Source organism: Lepidochelys olivacea (assembly GCF_965140295.1).
Source record: "Lepidochelys olivacea isolate rLepOli2 genome assembly, chromosome: 1".
NCBI classification, from domain to species: domain Eukaryota; kingdom Metazoa; phylum Chordata; order Testudines; family Cheloniidae; genus Lepidochelys; species Lepidochelys olivacea.
Genome location: NC_140411.1, coordinates 42,378,867 through 42,395,266, shown reverse-complemented (window position 1 = coordinate 42,395,266; position 16,400 = coordinate 42,378,867). Strand labels below are relative to the sequence as shown.

The following is a 16,400-nucleotide window of genomic DNA, read 5'->3' as shown; positions in this document are numbered from 1 at the left end:
TCCGTGTGCTTTAGATTTCTCAAAAATAAAAGTGGGAATATGGTGGAACCCTGTGTATCTGATCTAATTGGGACCGTGGCCAGATCAGATAATCAAAAAATCAGCTAATCTGAAGAATGGGCGGGGCTCGGACTGTCCATGCCAGGAGTGGCAGGGCTCAGGCTGTCAGCCCGAGCCCTGCTGCCCAGTTCGATTAATACAGAGAGCTGGATAATGGAAGCTCAGTAAACAGGTTTCTGCTGTACTTTCTTCATGAAATTTCACCCTGTTTACGGGCAGGGGCCTGGATCCAGTACCATTCAGTATTTTCATTAAATGACTTGGATAAAGGAGTGGAGAGCATGCTTATAAAATGTGTGGATCACATCAATCTGGGAGGGACTGTAGCACTTTGGAGGCCAGGATTGGAATTCAAAATGACCTTAACAAATTGGAGAATTGGTCAGAAATCAACAAGATAAAATTCAGTAAAGATAAGTGTAAAGTTCTACTCTTAGAAAAGAAAAATTAATTGCACAACTACAAAATGGGGCATAACTGGCTGGGTAGTACCAGCTGTACTGCAGAAAAGGATCTGGGTGTTATAGTAGATCCCAAATTGAATATGACTCTACAATGTGATGCAGTTGCAAAAAAGGCTAATTGTAGTAGTTATATCATGAGGGTAGTTTACACTTGTTCAGAATATTCCTCTGAGGATTTCAAAGTCCTTTTTATAGGTACAGGTATTATCCTTCTTTTACAAGTAAGGAAACCAAAACACAGGAAGGCTACATAATATTGTCCAGGGTGTGATAGTGACTTAGTGACAGAAATGGGAATAGAACTCAGGTCTGACCCTGTCTAGCTAGGTGCTTATATGGCCTCATCATGGTAGAACCAGAGCACCTCCCAAGTATTTAATAATAGAGAAAACTATAACAGTGTATCTCTCTTCCTTTCTTCCTTCCTTCTCAACCAGTAGGAAGAATGGCTTGATTTTTTCTAGGGAGTTGTTTGTAAGTGTGAGTGAGTGGCTGTGGTTGTACCAAGAACTTGTTGTGGAAAAGCTTAGTCAAAGAAGTGAGTTTTGCATTTAACTCTGAAACTGGTGAGTTCCATAATCATTCTTACCTGTAGTAGGAGTGAGTTCAATCGTGCATTTCCAGCTCCTGTGAAAAAGTGAAAATTCTGTGTCCAGCCCTCATGAGACTCCCTTTACCCATTGATAGTTTCATGAGTCTGGTAGAACTCAGCTATTGTGGATGGTCAAGGTTGCAAAGGGAGAGGTGATCTCGCTGGTAGTTCAGGCCAGTCCCATAAAGCAGTGTTTCCCAACCTTGGGATGCCACTTGTTCAGGGAAAGCCCCTGGCGGGCCTGACTGGTTTGTTTACCTGCCGCGTCCACAGGTTTGGCCGATCGCAGCTCCTACTGGCCAATGGGGACTGCGGGAAGTGGCATGGGCTGAGGGACGTACAAGTTTGGGAAACGCTGCCATAAAGCATAGAGGTCTTTGAATGTTAGGAATTCCTGAACTGGACTCAGTGTTCTATGGGGAGTCAGTGCAGAGTGGAACACCAAGGTGATGTGTCCATGGCAACCTTTGTTGCTAAGTGAAGTGGGCAGCAGCTTTTGTATCCTTTGGTCCTTTTTCAGGAGATGAGACTTCAGGAGTCTTGTAACTGCTAGACGGTGCTGCCTTATAATGTCAGGGTGCTGTACAAACATTCTGAAGTACAGAAACAAAATTATAAGAAGGAAAACTTTCCCTAATTTTTCCTTTGTGTTTCATTTTGCTACTTTGTTTACCATAAGGAAAGTACAAAGCTAGCATTGTATTTCAAAATCCCAGGTTGGTGGGTGAATCTCTGGAACTGTGAGGTTCCCCTAGTTACACTTTACTTTCACTTCCATTTAAAAGTGAGTTACCAATGATTTTTAGGCACTGTATCTTTCTATGTGGGTGACGAGTACCTTGCAAAATCAGCCCCAATCTTGACTGGGGATTCTGGATGCTACCATATCACAAATAATTAATAACAAATTTGACTGTTGTTCTTAAACATGTGCATTTTGAAGACTGGATAACAGGCTAGGTGAAATAAAGTACTGTCTTCTCCCTGCCTTCTCCCTGCCTCCTTCCCTCTTGTAAATTATTGATTTCTCTTATACATTTTTTTAAACTCTGGCCTTGATTCTGATTACTTTTACACCACTGTAACAGAAATTTCCTTGACTGCAGTGGATTAATCTGGATTTACACTGAGTATCTGAGGTCAGAATTTTGCCCTCTATTCCTATGATGAAATCCTGGCCCTACTGAAGTCAATGGCAAAGCTTCCATTGATTTTAGTAGAGCTAGGATTTCTCACCTAAACTTTATTTTGTCCCTTCCTAATGTTTTCTCAAAACTAAGCACTGTTTAGGGAATCTGAACTCTCTTTAGTTGTGAATCATTATTTTGAACAAATGCAACCAGATACTAGCAGGTACATAGAAAAACACCCACAATCAAGTGTTTTAGTCATATAAATGTGATCAAGCTACCAAGATTTCCTTCCTAGCTAGATACTTCTCAAAAAGTGTTACTAAAAAATAAAAAGAAACTCATTAGGATTTTTAACTCTCACATCTGGTAATAAAAATGCCCTGATGTGATGAGTCATATGCTGGTATCTCAAAATATGGGGAAAGATCACATCTGAATTTTAAATTGCATTGTTCAGCTGCTGCTCTGAGAAATGTTTGGTACTGCATGAAATCTTCCCACTCCAGCATGCCAAGAACAAACCTACTAGCTTGAAATGCAATACTTACTGAATTCCTTACATCTAAATATATAATCCATCCCATCTCAGTGGGGGGTAGGGGGGATGGTTGGCCCCGCAGCAGGAAGAATGCTCTGTCCCCAAAGGGAGGTGGAGGGGGAGAGAGCCCTTGAGATACAGTTTTATATAACAAATTATTGTAACAATTCATAGACCTTTACTCTCTTTTTACCAATTCAGCTTACAATTAAAGTAAATTTGTATGCCCACAACCACATCTCCAGCTCCGTGCGTCAGGAGGGATGCTGCCACTGCGAGAGGGAAGGGAGCACATGCCCGAAAATGTCAGGCTCCCCCTTCTCCTCAGATTCACTGTGTCCTGTTGGCTAGCTGAGGGCAGAGTGGGAGATGATTGGCCCCTGTGCTCCCCCAACAATTTAAACTTTTCCCTGGGCTGCAGGAGACCTTTGCCTCTTTGTCTGCCCTGCCCTCCCTCTCATTAGTTGTAGATAGCAAGCTGTATTTCCAGGATACTGTGGACCTGACTAGTTGCCTGTGTTTTGGGATAAGAAAATAATTTTTTCCCATTGGGCAAAATTGATGGAGGTCTGGTAGACTTTTTGCCCTCCTCACAGCAAATTGTGGAAGCCCAGCTGGGGTAAAGAAGAATAATAGACTTTAAAAGCTATTATAGGAATGTATAGTTTGTCACAACTTGCAGCCTGTGTTTAGTGCAGATAAGAGCTAAAAGGGCCAGCTCCCAGAGATAAATGAGACCCAGGATTTTTGCTGGTGAATCTTGTGCCTCTGGGGAGAAGGGGAGACCTGAAGTCTTCAAAGACTGAGGTCCCCACTTGGATACTCTCTATTCCCCCTCACGGGTGGGAGAGCTAGAGGACTCAGAACGAGCTGAGTCCTGGGGTCTACCCCAGGTCATTGCTTATATGGTGGGAGACCTCTAAATCCACACTGGATCCAGTTAAATGACTGATATGTGAGATGGGGTGGGCATATACCACCCCTACTCAGTGTTAAGTTAATGAAGTTGTAGCCTACTGCTTACGATCCATTCCATTGTCTGTCTTTCTTTCACCTTCGTGTCCTGAGCAATGAAGCATTATTCATGCACCCTCTTGCTTATGCAGCACTAATTATGTGGAGGAAAATACGAGAGAGAGCTTATGTTGCAAAGGCAATCTTGACATATCCCCCTACAGACAACACAGAGCTCCAAGCTGCTAATTGTCCAAGTGATCTCATTAAAGAACTAAAGATAGCTGCACTGACTAAAATGCCTTAGATTCAGGGGAAAGAATTCAAATACAATGAGGCCATGCAAACACTGATAAGCAAAGGAGTCTCTACCAGTATTTGCTGTACAGACACTTTCTTTGCTACTCTATTCTCCAAGTAATTACTTTGTCCTAGTATAAATGTACTTTATTTCAGCCTCTCTGTAGTTATTGCAACTCAATAAAACCAAGTTCTTGTTAGAACCTGTGGACATTAAGAAGAAAGCACAGGGAGAGACAAATCATAAATGGCACTGTTGGGAATAAGTGCCCTTTTATCTTAGATTTCCAATAAAAATGTAACCACTTAAGGATGTGGGCAACAGAAATAAAATAACAATTAACAAAATAGGAAAGAAAAAATATTTGGAAATACTGTTTCCAATACTAATACATACACACTGTAACCAGAGTGATCACTTAAGGTGAGCTATTACCAGCAGGAGGGGCGGGACCTTTTGTAGTGATAATCAAGGTGGGCCATTTCCAGCAGTTGACAAGAATGTCTGAGGAACAGTGGGGGGTGGGGATAAACATGGGGAAATAGTTTTACTTGGTGTAATGACCCATCCACTCCCAGTCTCTATTCAAGCCTAAGTCAATTGTATCCAGTTTGCAAATTAATTCCAATTCAGCAGTCTCTCGTTGGAGTCTGTTTTTGAAGTTTTTTTGTTGAAGTATTGCCACTTTTAGGTCTGTAATCGAGTGACCAGAGAGATTGAAGTGTTCTCCAACTGGTTTTTGAATGTTATAATTCTTGATGTCTGATTTGTGTCCATTTATTCTTTTATGTAGAGACAGTCCAGTTTGACCAATGTACATGGCAGAGGGGCATTGCTGGCACATGATGGCATATATCACATTGGTAGATGTACAGGTGAACTTTGTGACTTTGTTCTCACCCATAACTATTTCACATTTGGGGACAATGTATACCTTCAAATCAGCGGCACTGTTACGGCTACCCACATGGCCCCACAGTATGCCAACATTTTTATGGCTGACTTAGAACAACGCTTCCTCAGCTCTCGTCCCCTAATGTCCCTACTCTACTTGCGCTACATTGATGACATCTTCATTATCTGGACCCATGGAAAAGAAGACCTTGAGGAATTCCACCATGATTTCAACAATTTCCATCCCATCATCAACCTTAGCCTGGACCAGTCCACACAAGAGATCCACTTCCTGGACACTACGGTGCTAATAAGCGATGGTCACATAAACACCACCCTATACCGGAAACCTACTGACCGCTATTTCTACCTACGCACCTCCAGCTTTCATCCACACCACACCACACCACACCACACGATCCATTGTCTACAGCCAAGCTCTACGATACAACCGCATTTGCTCCAACCCCTCAGACAGAGGCAAACACCTACAAGATCTCTATCAAGCATTCTTACAACTACAATACCCACCTGCTGAAGTGAAGAAACAGATTGACAGAGCCAGAAGAGTCCCCAGAAGTCACCTACTGCAGGACAGGCCCAACAAAGAAAATAACAGAACGCCACTAGCCATCACCTTCAGCCCCCAACTAAAACCTCTCCAACGCATCATCAAGGATCTACAACCTATCCTGAAGGACGACCCATCACTCTCACAGATCTTGGGAAACAGGCCAGTCCTTGCTTACAGACAGTCCCCCAACCTGAAGCAAATATTCACCAGCAACCACACAACAGAACCACTAACCTAGGAACTTATCCTTGCAACAAAGCCCGTTGCCAACCGTGTCCACATACCTATTCAGGGGACACCATCATAGGACCTAATCACATCAGCCACAATATCAGAGGCTCATTCACCTGCACATCTACCAATGTGATATATGCCATCATGTGCCAGCAATGCCCCTCTGCCATGTACATTGGCCAAACTGGACAGTCTCTACGTAAAAGAATAAATGGACACAAATCAGACGTCAAGAATTATAACATTCAAAAACCAGTTGGAGAACACTTCAATCTCTCTGGTCACTCGATTACAGACCTAAAAGTGGCAATTCTTCAACAACAAAACTTCAAAAACAGACTCCAACGAGAGACTGCTGAATTGGAATTAATTTGCAAACTGGATACAATTGACTTAGGCTTGAATAGAGACTGGGAGTGGATGGGTCATAACACAAAGTAAAACTATTTCCCCATGTTTATCCCCACCCCCACCGTTCCTCAGACGTTCTTGTCAACTGCTGGAAATGGCCCATCTTGATTATCACTACAAAAGGTTCCCCCTGCCCCTCCTGCTGGTAATAGCTCACCTTAAGTGATCACTCTGGTTACAGTGTGTATGGTAACACCCATAGTTTCATGTTCTCTATGTATATAAATCTCCCCACTTTATTTTCCACGGTATGCATCCAATGAAGTGAGCTGTAGCTCACAAAACCTTATGCTCAGATAAATTTGTTAGTCTCTAAGGTGCCACAAGTACTGCTTTTCTTTTTACTATTAAGTGTGTGACAGCTCCCCAGATTTCTAGATTTTAGGGCCAGCAATGAATACCCCCACCCCACCGTGATTATCTCGTCCAAAATAAGGAACCTCAAAGCCACACTTATATTTACAGTTGTAGTTTCTATTGCTGCCAATTGTAGCCTGTTTCATGGATCTTGTATGGGGGAAATAATCTCCTAAATCCCTTAATGTTCATGCCTTCCTACATCAGATTGTGCTCTTGTTTTTTATCTTGTTACCTTCCCACATAGCTGTGATATCATATTTTCAGCACTGTTTTCATGCCAATTATAATTCATCTTAATCAATTTTCTAATGAATATTTACCTGATTTACCAAGCCTCTCATAACCTCTGAGACCTTTAATTACCATTCCTCTGTGCTGCCCTGTATTGATGGTTTTAAGTTTCTTTCTTCTATCACCTTTTCATGATCAGGAATCTTGTGACTTGACTGTTAGGAATGCATCCGATGAAGTGAGCTGTAACTCACGAAACCTTATGCTCAAATAAATTTGTTAGTCTCTAAGGTGCCACAAGTTCTCCTTTTCTTTTTGCGAATACAGACTAACACGGCTGCTACTCTGAAACCTGTTAGGGTATAGTATCTTTAGCAATTTTCCAGTTCTCTCATTCCTCAATTTTTAACATTAAATTGCATAAACCACATATTAGTCCATAACCTATATTTACCAGGTCAGTCCCTTTGCATTCAATTGTCTTGTTACTGGCTCACATAAACACATATAAAGGTTCACATAATCTTTATATATGCATACACACTTTGCTGCATGTTCTCTTCGGGTAATTGTGTTCACTAGTGTAACACTGACTGCAACATCCATGAATGTACATAGACTTAGAGAGCACCCTAGTGGTATAATTACTGAAACACAGCATTGAAACATTTACATGCACAGGTAAAACTGTATTTTTAACATATTAAACAGTTAGCGTGATTGTAATATTTGTAGGTGGGTAGTTACATAGATTTTAAAATGTTACTATTTCTTCTACTGAGTTGAGTACGGTTTCAGAGTAGCAGCCGTGTTAGTCTGTATCCGCAAAAAGAAAAGGAGGACTTGTGGCACCTTAGAGACTAACAAATTTATTTTGGTAGTCTGTAAGATGCCACAAGTCCTCCTTTTCTTTTTGAGTTGAATAACTAGTTTAGTATTAATAGTACTAACTTAGGGTTATTTTATGTACTTCACTATATTTCTTTACATTTAGATTTATGGAAAATTTACAAACAGAGGTGCAAGAAATGGAATTCATACAGTTTTCAAAGGGTCTGAACTTCATGAGAAAAGAGGACTTTGCAGAATGGTTATTGTATTTCACTGATGAGGAAAACAATGAAATTTACTGGCAAAATGTGAGAGAGAAAATCCAAGCAGGAGAGGTTGGTACATAGAATATATTATTTTTGTTTTGCTTTCTTATTTTAAGTTCAAGTGCAAGTTTTTTTAATTAGATAAGTATATACCAAAAATGTGGCTATTTTCAAATAGAGGAGTTCTTGCAACCTTTCAGATTTAATTTTGCTATCCATAAACATGATGATCATTTGACAACTAGAAAATAGAAATATTAAAGGTGATAACCACAGTAATATCTAAATACTAGAACTCTAAGGAAATAGACCTACTTGTTTCTGAATTTATTATATAACCTTGTTTGAATTATTTGGTACTCTAGAATATCAGCTTGGACGAATTCAAGACATTTTGCCAGTTTACAAATCGCTTAGAAGACTTTTCTATTGCCATGCAAATGTTTACTGTAGCTAATCGTCCTGTTAAATTGGGTAAGTAGTAGAAAACTTAGTATATTTACCTTTAAATAACAGGAAGAAAGTATACTGTGTAGGGATTGTGTGAATAAGTTATCTCAAACATCAGCATTGTGGACTCCAAAAACTGTAGTATTAAAATTCTATAACAAATTAATTTAACTTGCACGAAGAACAATAGCATTTATAACCACAAGTTGTTAGGATTTCTAAATTCTGATGTGTGCTGTAATATACCATTCACAGAATCACCCACAAGAGTTTGAATTTATTTAGTGATACCTAAGTGTATCTGTGACCGGGGTCGGGACAGGGGGAGCGGAGGCACACTGGGGATACTCAATTCGGGCAAAGTGCAAAGAATGGGGCAGACAATCCCCAAAGCTGGTGAATATTTCAGTATTTAGGTTTGCCAAGATAGCACAAAACAGCTTCTATATCTTACAGGTTACCCAGAAGCCAAAACAAAGTTCCCTTAAAAGTAACCCAGCCTTTGGGCTCCCTCCCAGACAGCCAAGTTAAATATGAAAGTTCTGCCAATCCCAAAGGATCGGACACATTACCTCCCAAGTTAATGAATATTCCAGATCTTACCCAAATACACGCTACAGCCAATTCTTATTAATTAATCTAAAATGTATTAAAAAGAAAAGCGAGTGAGTATTGGTTAAAAGATCAGTATACACACAGACATGAGTACAGTTCTGAGATCAGTTTCATTGTAGAGATGGTGAGCTTTGGAGTTACAAAGAGTTCTTAGAATTAGTCCATAGATTCAGTCCAATGTTCATATCAAGGGTGATCCAGGTGGGACAGGAGAGCTCAGTCTTAGGACTTAAACTTCCCCTGCCTAAAGCACCAAGCAGATCTGAGATAAAAAGGATCAGGACCCAAGGGTTTTTTTTATACAGTTCCAGGCCTTCTCTTAACAGCTCCGAGTCCTTAGGTAAATAATAGTCATCCAGACTCTGAAGTAGACCTATTTCCTAAGCATCACCAGTAATTAGCTACATGGATTAACATAAGGAAGTTACCTGTTTTCCACCATTTGCAGGTGATTTGCTGTATACTTCAAAGAGAAATCAAGACAGTGATATCATTATATTTACAGGTTTCAGAGTAACAGCCGTGTTAGTTTGTATTCGCAAAAAGAAAAGGAGTACTTGTGGCACCTTAGAGACTAACCAATTTATTTGAGCATAAGCTTTCGTGAGCTACAGCTCACTTCATCGGATGCGTACTGTGGAAAATACAGAAGATGTTTGTTTTTATACACACAAATCATGAAAAAATGGGTGTTTATCACTACAAAAGGTTTTCTCTCCCCCCACCCCACTCTCCTGCTGGTAATAGCTTATGTAAAGTGATCACTCTCCTTACAATGTGTATGATAATCAAGGTGGGCCATTTCCAGCACAAATCCAGGTTTTCTCTGCCCCCTATTCCCCCCCCCCCCAAACAAACCCACTCTCCTGTTGGTAATAGCTTAAGATTTTTGAGGAAGGGAGATACTGTTGTAATCATTACAAAGAATGACAAACATCTCTTTATTGCAACTTATGGCTTGTCTACATTTACAGTGCTTAATGAATACACTCTTTTTTGGCACAGTCCTTTTTGCATGGATGTTAATCTGTCTTTTTGTTCTCCATTAATGAACTGTTAAAGCACATCAGCAGGGTGCACAGGGACAATTACTCAGTGACATGCCTAGTACAGGGTAGATTAACACCCCAACTTGCTATAAACTTACCGTTTGTGTTGACAAACCGTTCGTGGCTGAACTACTGTTACTGCTTAAACCAACTCGTTTGTGTCACAGAACTAAGTCATGAGTAGCCCCTCCTCTAATGTGCTTTCAAACTAGCTGGGTTTATCTCAGAGTTACCAACAGCATTCATTTGTGAAGATGGGGCCTCAATTTTAGTATGTGGACCTCTTAGTAGGAGCAGTGTGCTATAAATGGAAGGAGCTCCCCATAAAAATACATAAAACTACTATTTCTTCATTATTATTCTCCAAATCCCTCCTTAAAACACGATGATGCCTATAAAACATTTGATCTAGGCTAGGCAGTTTGTGTGCTGTGATTGCTGGTTATTGTATTAAGCATAACTATTTCTGTGTTATCTTGTCCTTGTTAGAGAGCTTATTCCTTCTCTCCCCCACTTCCCTGGTCCTTCTCACATGAACAGAGAGCAACAATACCCGAAGTCCGAAGGTGCAAACAATTCAATGTTTATTGGGGTGAACTTCCAACAAGCTTAAATCCAAGTTCCTTTTTCCTTATTTTCAAATCCCAACTTACTTTCTGTTTGCCCCTAATTTATATAGTAATATTCTTAGCTATACCTTAACCAATCATTCTACTGAAATTTACCTAACCAATCCTAACATATTGTAACATGATTAGCTAACCAATTATATCCCACCACCTTAATTAGTTTACACCCAGCAAAATTAATTATACAGCAGACAGAAACAATCACAGAACCAGACAGAGACCATGCAAATAAACAATAGCAAAGTGGGAACTATAATGACAAAACAATACAGAAGTGAGGATTCCACAACTACATCTATAAAGACATAAGGATTTCCCAGCTGTGTCTATTGATAAGTGAGTTCTTACCAGACAGAAAACTATCAAACTAAATTTCCTTTTACATCTTCTAGGCTCTTCCCTTTCTCTGGAGGTGATAGAGCGGATCACCTTCCTAACAGCCCCAGATTGACTAGGTTGGAATGTGAGGATGTGACCGGTCGCTTCCCAGCTTATGGCTGCCTCTGCTGCTTAGCCAAAGGCTTTGGCCTAAGAACAGGGCCTCAGACTGTCACAGTGAGAGAAGGCCCTTACACAGATTCTTTGTTGTATACCTCTATTACTAGCTAGATGATAAACATATACCTAAATTCTTAAAGTATAGGCCTTTACAGGCAGGCCTGAATATCTATATCCTAACAGTCCTCCACATTCCTCCTCCCCCACCCCCAGATATTTTTTGTAGTTGTGTGTTGTTTCTTATGTACTAAGACTATAAGTTATTTGTGGCAGGATTTGCTTTTTTTATTATTTGTATACAGCTTGTAGCACAGTAGGGTCCTGGGCCCTGACCGGGATCTCTAGACAGTTCCACAATACACATAAATAATAATAATAAATGTGAAAAGAGGATGGCAAAAGATAGAGGGGAAAATGGAGGCCCAGAATGGTATGGTGGCTGCTTCTTCCACGAATTCCATTAAACGTTTCTCTCTTCCACTCATTCAAGAAAGGGCAGACCAGTTCCTAAAGCCTTCTTCAAAAACCGACCAAAAAGCATATAAACCTGTGTGCTGTAAACGCACTTTCTAGGGGCTGATAGTTACTGGCTGTTAACCCTCTCAGCTATTTTTTTTTTTTGTCAATTCAAGTGAAGTATGTCTTTGAAAAAAATGCCGTACAGACAAAGATTTTAATATGGAATTATTTAGCATTAGACTGATTCCAAATAAAATGTTAGTATTTTTATAAGACCTTTGTGGGGTAAGTGCTTGCAATCTATATACACAGGTGTAAGCCGAAAGTAGTTAATTCTTTTAACGTGCAGCTATTTTCAGCAAATATTAATGATTACCATTTGTTCTTCTTGCTTCAGAAGAAATAATATATTTTAAAAGCTCATACTACAAGCTGCGAAGATTGCACTGAAATACAAAGCAAGCTCAAGAGCATGTGGATTGAGGTCTTCTAATATAATTTAGTAGTTCACACATCCCAAATACCATAGGTTAGGATACCCAGAAGACATCATAAATTAGTACAGAATCCCACTATTTATGTGTGTTTAGTTTTTCTTCATTTCTCTGTAATGTGTTATTATACATTGTGTAATTAACATTAACATTATGTTTTTACTAGCTGAGTTCAAGAGAGCTGTAAAAGTGGCAACAGGACAGGAGCTCTCAGACAATGTTTTGGACACCGTCTTCAAGATCTTTGATTTAGATGGAGATAATTGCCTCAGCCATGGAGAGTTTCTGGGAGTATTAAAGAACAGGATGTATCGAGGCTTACGGGTAACTAAACTAGAGTTGTCTAAAATCTGCAATGAAAGTATTTAACTGTCTTTAAATTACACAAAAAATATTAACATTGGGAATTTTTAATTCTACTGTGTTAACATTTGTAGAAGTGAAGGCAAAACTAGTGGATAGGGAAAAAACATTAAAAACTGATGATTCCTACTACTACTAAGTACTGAAGAAAAACTACCCTATTTCCTAGCATTCACATTGCTCCTAAACATTCAGATGCTTCTGAAGGATCTGGAATTCAGTGTCTCAGAATGTCTTTCGGACATGAACTGAGGAACTCTCTGAAGCAGGCATCTCCAAGAAGAAACTCCCACTGAGTTTGTAATAAGTGTATCTGCACACCAGTCATGCTGAGCATGCTTCCCCTTTTGTATCGCTTCCCCCAGGTTAACATCCTGGGATATGTCAGCATTTTATGCAGCAAATTGATTTCTCTTATTAGGGTCTATAATCTGAATTTATAATTCTAAATGGAGTATCTCTTATAGGATAAGTATTAGCTCATTGGTGGTATAGAAGAGAAACTGGGAATTTCTAACAGCCATAATGTGAAGAAGAGCAGATATTTGGTAAACTGGCCTCTCAGTGGTATTCTTGTTTTATTTGGGACAGTGTAAACTTGTTCAGCATTTATTTTAATTCTTTATATATATATTATAGAAATGTTTGTAGTTAAAGATGAACATGAACCAGAACGCCAGATCTGAACTCCCTGATCAACAGAAAAGTTTGAATCCAGACTGGAACTGCAGTTTGGGCCTAATACTAATTATAATGAAATTTTCCACCAGGAGAAAAAAGACCTTCACCAGCCAATCAAGATTAGCTGTCCACCTATCTGAGAAACACAGGCTGTACAGCAAAATAATAGGATTTCAGCATATTGAGGAATCCTGAATGCTGATTGGCTGGTGTGGATGTAAAGATGTGCTAATTATGATACTCGGTATTATCCATATGAACTGTGGAAGCAGTAGCATTATGGTGCTGCTGTGCATTTGTGTGTTGCACAGCCATTATATAGGAAAGGTATTTTATATGTAAAGATGGAACAAAACTATGTAACTTTATTGTTATTGTTGATAACAGGTACCACAACAGCAAGGTGTACAAGGATACTGGAAATGTGTGAAAAGAGAAAGTATTAAAGGAGCAAAAGAAGTCTGGAAGCAAACTGGGAAAAGCCCTTTCTAAATAAGTTACTTGTTCTTTTATTACTATAAATGTCAGAGGTTGGGGTTTTCGTGTATTTTTGTTTATATGCTGGCTAAATCATGTGTAAATTGTTATACAACCTAAATATTTAATTAATCGAATTTCTGATGCAATAATTTTACAGTATTAGTGTAATCAGGTTTGCCTGTGGAACTGTTATGACCTCTAGCTTCCATACAAAAGTATACTCATTCCAGGAAATGCTAAAGTTTACAAAAATAGACATCAGCAGAATTCTTGTGTGGGGACTGGCCCTGCTCTCTAGCATATGGGGTATCTGAGTTTTAGTACTGGTCAGCTGCTGAATGTGCTGCAGAAATAGCATTTACAACCGGAGAACGGAAGACCAGTAATACAGCAATATAGTCCAACCCAAAATGTACCTACCAAGTTTCCTTTATAGGGATTGGGCGTTACAAAGGCACAGACTACCTGCACAATCCCTAGGAGATGCAAGATTTTGGTATCAAAAAGGAAAACTTGACCGTATTGTTTTGTATGTCATCACTATTATGAACTGCCCGTAATCATATGAATGTACTTTTGTTTGCTGTCTTGGTAATAGGATTAACATATCTCAATCAAAACTGGAAATTTAAGACTGTTTATAAAGGCTTTGAAAATTGTAAATGCTTTGTGAAAGTAAATAGGCTCCTTAAGACCTCCTCAACAAACAGAATAAATTAGAAAATTGAAGTAAAGACCTTTGTCATTTTTTAAGATTTTGCTCAGTATTGCTTGCAGTCGTCTTAATCATCTTGCTTTAGTCACAACTTGGTGGTTCAGTGTTTAACAAACCGAACACGACATTTGTCCATCTCTGTCCTAAATTATTTTATCTGTTTTTTTAATCTTAACAAAGGTGTCATAGTGAGCCTACATTATCTCAGGAGCCCAAGGTTACCAAGGCAGCGTCATGTAAGTACAGAGATAAATAAAAATTAAAGTATTTATTACCCCAGAATACAAACAACATATAATGAGATACAAGCCCTTAAATAATGACAGAAGGAACAGGTTAATGTGTATGTGTACACATACATAGTTGTGTAATATATTTTTGGATGTTTCCTTTGGCTCTGAGACAAGATTAGCCTTCCTGCCCGATCCACTAAAGGCTGGAAAGTAGTCCTGTTTATAAAGGCTCTAGGCTTCTCACCCCATTTCATAGTTTGTCCTCACCAGAGTAGAAAGTTTAGCCTTCCAAAATGGCTGCCTTTTTTCTACTAACACTTCCCAGCCTGTCTTGTGAGCATCTCTTAGAAAAGGCAGACTGTGAACAAATACCTGCCTCGTTTTAAACATGACTGTCCACCAGTCTCCAGGTAGTTTTCTCTTCACTGCATTTGAGCTCTTCAGGGTGGCTTGGAAGCTCCTTTCCTTCACAGGGCCTTACAGAGGAGTTAGGTACCAGGACCACCCTTAGATGGAGAACACCAAGAACCCCTAATATGAGACCATCACTACTCACCCTAGAAGAGGTAATAGACCAATACTTAAAGAAATCATTGTTCAACAATGGAGCCCTCCCAGCCTCTCCCACACTGTTATTTCTTAAGCATGCTAACTGAGACACTAGGGAGAAAACAGCAATGCCACCTGTCAGCTACCAGTATCCTGCATCACTGTGTCATGCTTCTGATTATGGCATGGTTAAAGAGAAAACACTTGTACTCCTATTGTCTATGGACATGAAGAGGTCATCCAGCAGAGCAGCATCATACCCATCTTGCATGCCCTTTCTTAAGAATCAGATACCAATGAAGACTCTTGTTCTGCCTCCAGGAAGCTACAGGGCTGAAATGAAACACTCTGAAATGTGTCAGTTCCTTTCTCAGAAACTGAACCCACAGAGTTGTGATGGACAACAAGAAGTTTCTGTTTTTAAATATTTGGCAGATGCTCAGATATTGTGATGATGGGGCGCCATAACTACCTGAGTGGAAGATAGCTAACAGGGCAAAGCTAAGGCACTGTTTTGACAGCAGCCAAAAATACAAAATAAATAAACCATGTGAAGATTTCTCCTTATAGCCACAGGAAGTTCCAGCCCACCAGGCTCCCAAAGCACCCCTCCTAGGACACAGAAAACAGAGCCAGGAAAAACCGGACATAACCAACAGCCCCACGTTTCCCCAAGATACTGTCTCCCATATTACAAAGGAGAAGAACATTCCCCCAACTACACCTCTGTTCAAGTTCTGGCTTCAATACAGGAAGCCTTTGGATTTGCTATATTTATTTATAATTTTAGCCCATAAAAGTTGTAGTTTGGGGGATTAAGGTTACTCGCTTTCATTTTTATCCTGTGACTTGTTAACAATTTTTTCAATATTCTATTTTAATTTTTTGTTTGTGTGGCTTCTTTTGGTTACAAAACATGTTACTTTTTTATGAATACTTTATGAAAAATAAATTGGTCCAGCTCTGTCATCTCTAGAAGTTTAATGCCTTGTTTGTATCAGGGTGTATGCAATCGGCAATGTCAGGTCTTGGCAGCAAGTTAGTAAAAATTGAGATTTCAAATTTGAGTCATTTTTAGCAGTTTCTAAGAAGTTGCATACAAAGTTAAAGTTCAGAGGAAAACGAGAGCTGTAGCATCTGTATATCCTACAGATGAATACTGTACATTTTTAATAAGAAATGGGATAATCAACCAGGAATAAAAATCCATCTGATGAAAACGTTTTCATAGACCTGACCCTGCAAGTACCCGATGGGTATGTCTGAACAGCATTTTGGAGCGAATCTCCCAGCCCGTGTTGACAGACTCAGCTTAGTAGGGCCCGTGCTCGTGCTCTAAAAA

The 16,400-nt window shown here is 39.5% G+C and overlaps 1 protein-coding gene across 2 annotated transcripts in view; it reads left to right on the top strand.

Moving 5' to 3' along the window:
* MICU2 (mitochondrial calcium uptake 2) overlaps positions 1–14,289 on the top strand; it is a 249,043-nt gene extending 234,754 nt beyond the window's left edge. For both annotated transcript variants that reach the window (XM_084617911.1, XM_084617912.1), the window contains 4 exons: positions 7,741–7,912; positions 8,209–8,317; positions 12,204–12,361; positions 13,469–14,289. In XM_084617911.1, the coding sequence (XP_084474037.1) occupies positions 7,741–7,912; positions 8,209–8,317; positions 12,204–12,361; positions 13,469–13,573 (544 nt within the window). In that variant the 3' untranslated portion in view covers positions 13,574–14,289. The remainder of the gene's footprint in view (positions 1–7,740; positions 7,913–8,208; positions 8,318–12,203; positions 12,362–13,468) is intronic.
* Positions 14,290–16,400: the final 2,111 nt, after the last annotated feature.